Here is a 5,341-nt window from a genome sequence, read left to right as displayed (position 1 = left end):
CGACGGTCCATCCTAGCAGGGCATCGTTTGGCTTCAAAGAGCTGGTGCTGAGGGTCACGATCCACGGACCTAGACCACGGACCGTGGTCTGACGTAGGTACAGCCGTGGTTCGTGCCTTCATTGAACTTTCTGGTGAAGTTGAGGTGACCAACCACAGACCCCACATATAGTCTGTGGCTCAACCTGCGGTACATAAGTGGCCTTCGTCTGTGGCACGTGCAACTTCTAAAAATCCAAAATTTTGTCCTTTATCAAATCCGGGGTGTTACATTATCTCCCCCTTGGGAACATTCATCCTCGAATAAAGACTAAACTAGCTGGGTATGGAGGAAAGGAGCTGCAATCCCTACCACTAACTACTAGAAACTGAAATTTGGCTTAACTGAGTTCCAAGAACATGCAAATATGCTGAAAATGTAAGAACAACTAAAGGAACATGATACTAAGACTGAATTTATGCAAGAGTAAACTGAGAGACGGGAGAGGAACTATTACCTCAAGCTGAAACAGAATCAGAAGGAAAGAGGTGAGGATACTTGTTCTTCATGGTTGCTTCTGCTTCCCAAGTAGCTCCCTCTACGGATTGACTCCTCCACAAAACCTTAACTGAAATGACTTCTTTATTTCTCAACCTATGAACCTGACGGTCAAGAAACTCAACTAGCACCTCTTTATAAGTGAGACTATCCTTCACAGCCACGCTCTCTAATGGTACTATTAATTCCTGATCACCCACACATTTCTTCAACAAGGAAATGTGAAAGAATGGATGAATCGCTGCTAGTTCTGCTAGTAATTCTATATCATAATCCACCTTACCAACCCTTTTCAGGATTCTATAAGGACCTACATATCTAGGACTGAGCTTCCCTTTCTTGCCAAATCTCATCACCCTCTTCATAGGTGACACTTTCAGAAAAAACCCAATCATTAATCTTAAACTCTAAGTCCATTCCTCCTTACATCTATATAGGACTTCTGACAACTTTGGGTTGTCTTTAGTCTATCTCTGATGAGCTGAACTTTTTCCATATCCTCATGAACTGAATCTGGCCCAATCAATGTTGCTTCACCTACTTCAAACCAACCAATTAGAGATATGCATCTATTCCCATATAATGCCTCATAAGGGGCTATCTAAATAATGGAATGGTAGCTATTATTATAAGCAAAATCTATGAGAGGTAGGTGATCATCCCAATTTCCCTTGAAATCGATCACGCAAGATCTCAACATGTCCTCTAAGGTCTTAATGGTACGCTCTTCCTGTCCATCCATCTGTGGATGAAATGTTGTGCTGAGATTTACCTGAGTACCAAGACCTTTCTGAAATTATTTCCAAAAATGAGAGGTAAACTGAGGACATCTATCTGAGATGATAGACAAAGGAACCCCATGCAATCTAACTATCTCATTAACGTAGAGTTTAGCGTAGTACTCCGATGAATCTGTAGTCTTGACAGCCAAAAGTGAGAGAATTTAGTAACTCTGTCTACTATTACCCAAATGGAGTCATGTTGTCTACGAGTACGAGGTAAACCCGTGACGAAGTCCATCTTTATCACCATCCACTTCCATGTAGGATTGTTAATCTCTTGAGTCATACCTCCTGGTTTCTGATGTTCTACCTTAACCTGTTGACAATTAAGACACTTAGCCATAAAATCTGCTAGGTCCCTCTTCATGTCGTTCCACCAAAATACTTCCCGCAGATTACGGTACATCTTAGTGGCTTTTGGATAAAAAGAATACCTCAAGTTATGGGCTTCTTTATGGATCTGTTGTCTCAACTGACCCATATAAAGAACACATAAGCGACCCTTGTAATGAAGCACACCATCTCCCTTTTCAGAGAAAACCTCTACTTTTTGCTAGTGAACTATACCCTTCAACTGAAGCAATATAGGATCACTGTCTTTTTTTTCCTTAACGTCTGCTACCAATGAAGATTCTTACCCATTCTGAACTATCACACCATCATCTAATATGTTCATAAGGCAAACTCTTAAGCGAGCAAGACGGTGAACATTTTTGGCTAATTCCTTCTTTTCTTCTTCAACATGTGCTACACTACCCATAGAAAGTCTATTGAGAGCATCTACTACTACTTTGGCCTTACCAGGATAATAAAGCACATTCATGTTATAGTCTTTGAAAATTCAAGCCATCTCCTCTGGCAAAGATTCAACTCTTTCTGGGTGAACACATACTGGAGGCTCTTATGGTCTGTGAACACCATACAAGTAATGTCTCTAAATCTTTAGGGCAAATACTACCGCTGCAAGCTCGAGGTCATAAGTCGGATAGTTCTTCTCATGCAGCTTAAGTTGTCTAGAAGCATAAGCTATAACCTTACCTTGTTGCATCAACACACAACCTAGGCCGACCCTGGATGCATCACAATAAATCACATAACCATTTGAACCATCTAATAAGGTCAAGACCGAAGGTGTAGTCAACTATGGATGAAAATCATTCGACAAATCTCCTCTAATAACCAGCCAAACCCAAGAAACTTCTGATATATATTGGTGAGGTGGATCTGGGCCATTACTTCACTGCATCTATTTTTTAAGAATCCACTCGGATTCCTTCGCTAGATACCACATGACCAAAGAAAGTAACTGTTTGTAACCGAAATTCACATTTGTTTAACTTAGCAAATTACTGGCAATCTTTGACATTTTGCAGAACAACTCTCAGATAAGTCGCAAACTCCTCCTAATTCCTAGATTAAATGAGGATATCATCAATAAAGATGATAACGAACTAGTCCAAATACTTCTTGAACACCGTATTTATTAAGTCCATGAAATCTACAAGAAAATTTGTTAGTCCAGAAGACATAACTACAAATTCATAATGACCATACCGAGTTTTAAACGCTATTTTTGGGATGTCAGTATCTCTTCCTATGAGCTGATTATAACCGGATCTGAGATATATCTTCGAAAAATAACTAGCACCCTGAAGTTTGTCAAACAAGTCATCAATCATGGGGATAGGGTACTTATTCTTGATTGTGACTTTGTTCAACTAGTGATAGTCAATGCACATTCTGAGAAAACCTTCTTTCTTTTTAACAAACAACACTGGAGTACCCTCTAGAGAGATACTCGGTCTGATGAAGCCCTTATCTAGAAGGTCTTTCAGCTGTTCTTTCAATTCCTTAAACTCAGTTGGAGCCATTATGTAAGGAGGAATCAAAATAGGTTGGGTATCTGGAAGGAGATCAATTCTGAAATCGATTTCCATTTCGGGAGGAACTCCAGGAAGATCTTATGGAAACACTTTTGGAAATTCATTTACTACTAGGACTAACTCAAGAGTTGGGGTTTCGGAGCTTGAATCCTTAACTCGAACAGAATGATAGAAGTACGTTTTAGAGATCATCTTTCTGGCCTTAAGGTAAGAGATAAATCGACCCATAAGCACTGAGCTACTACCCTTCCATTCTAAGACTGGCTCGTTTGGAAACTGAAATCGAACTATCCTAGTTCTACAATTGACTGAGGCATAACAAGAATGTAACCAATCCATGCCTAGAATGATATCGAAATCTACCATTTCTAACTCTAAAAGATCTGCTGAGGTAACTTTTCGAGAGACTGTGACAGGGCAATTTATGTATACCCATCTAGCTATAACTGTGTCACCAACTGGAGTATAAACTGAGAAGGGTTCTGAAAGAGTTTCTGGATTGACAACGAAGTTTACTGCTATATGGGGAGTTATAAAAGAAAGAGTTTCCCTTGGATCTAACAATGCATAAACATCTAAATGAAAGACTCGTAACGTAGACCACATAAGGAGAATTTTCCTTATCCTGGCGAGCCTGGAGAGCATAAAACCTATTCTGGCGTTGACCGCCACCAGTACTAGATGAAGCACCCTGCTGAGTTGGGTCACCTACTGGTGCTGCTGGAGTTGAACCCTATTATTGTTACCTCATTTCCCCTGCCTAGCAGAAGGGCAATCTTTCAGCCTATGGCCAGACTGACCACACCCAAAGTATCGTTTCTTGCGGGCAAGACACTCTCCGGGATGGTTCTTACCACACTTTGGACAAATTGGGAAAGTCCTATTACCAGAAGCACTCCCCTGAGACTCAAAGCTTAATGCAATACTTTTCTGATCCTGTCGAAACCTGGGGGATAAAGCACTAGCAGATGAAAGGTGTTGGGGCTGTAGATCTCTGCTGAAATTGTGAGCAATATTCCACCACTCGATTTTTGCTGAGAGTATGCATAGTTCCCTGTTCTAGCCTTCTTATTGTCCTTAGACATTTCCCTAAGCTTATCTCTCTCAACCTGTTGAGCATAAGTCATAAGCCTAGAGATATTCATATCCTCTAACAACATAGCATCCCTGCACTCTGTCTTCACCATGTCGGATACATCAAATAGAAACTTACTCAGTTGTGCCCTTGGATCGGCAACCATGTGTAGAGCATACCCGGAGAGTTGGTTGAACATAAGTCTGTATTTTTGGACTGACATGGTACCTTGCCTTAAATTCATGAACTCTTGAGCTTTAGCTTCCCTTAACTCTCTCGGGAAGAACCTATCAAGAAAAGCTCCAGTAAAACAGTCTCAAGTCACATGAGTTGCATCTGCACCCCTATTTTCTTTACACTAAGTGAATTAAATGTGAGCCACATCCTTAAGCTGGTAGGATGCCAACTCCACCCTATCATTACCAGTCACTTGCATCACTCCAAATATTTCCTTAACCTCATCAATGAAGTTATGTGGGTCCTCACCAGTTTGTGACCCTAAAAACTTAGGTAGATTAATTCAAACAAAATATCGAACCCTAGTTGTTGCTGACCCACTATTAGCATTTGTAGGAACTGGAGCATGTTGATTATTCTGATTGGCTACACTCTGAGCCAAGAGCTGAATCGCATTCTGAAATTCTGCATTCGAAACCTTATGGTCTGGGACTAAAGGAACTGCATTAGCGTTGTGTGCATTAGCATTCCTTGTGTAAGTTCTACGATGAGGCATGATCTGAAACGCATAACGATGGATTAGAATGGAGAAATTGGATCATACCTCACGCATGATTAGCATAGCAATGAAAGTAAAGTTTTTCTTAAAACACTTCATAGCCTCCCTCTCATAGATGTGGTGCACTTCATACTCATGAAAGGGACTCTACTTAGTGCGGCTTTTCAGATATCCTAAGACTATTAAACCTAATGCTCTGATACCAAGTTTGTCACCCCCCAAGGCTATCCGTTTGACGTAAACAAGGGACATAGGATCATGAGTGACCCTAAGCTAACCCTGAAGATGGCATATCATAAGCATACTAAAACAACTGAGTAAAGAGTAC

At 40.7% G+C, this 5,341-nt stretch overlaps 1 protein-coding gene across 1 annotated transcript; it reads right to left on the bottom strand.

Annotated features, from left to right (window-relative positions):
- Positions 1–3,949: 3,949 nt before the first annotated feature.
- LOC125824847 (uncharacterized) lies at positions 3,950–5,067 on the bottom strand. Its single transcript, XM_049504200.1, has 4 exons — positions 5,059–5,067; positions 4,832–5,013; positions 4,416–4,564; positions 3,950–4,236 (listed from the first exon to the last, which is right to left on the bottom strand). Exons 1-4 carry the CDS (start codon positions 5,065–5,067, stop codon positions 3,950–3,952), a joined length of 627 nt encoding a protein of 208 aa, XP_049360157.1.
- Positions 5,068–5,341: the final 274 nt, after the last annotated feature.

This window comes from Solanum verrucosum, unplaced genomic scaffold (assembly GCF_900185275.1).
Source record: "Solanum verrucosum unplaced genomic scaffold, falcon-dt-bn FXZP01000080.1, whole genome shotgun sequence".
Lineage (NCBI taxonomy): Eukaryota > Viridiplantae > Streptophyta > Magnoliopsida > Solanales > Solanaceae > Solanum > Solanum verrucosum.
This window is presented reverse-complemented; position numbering and strand designations above follow the sequence as displayed.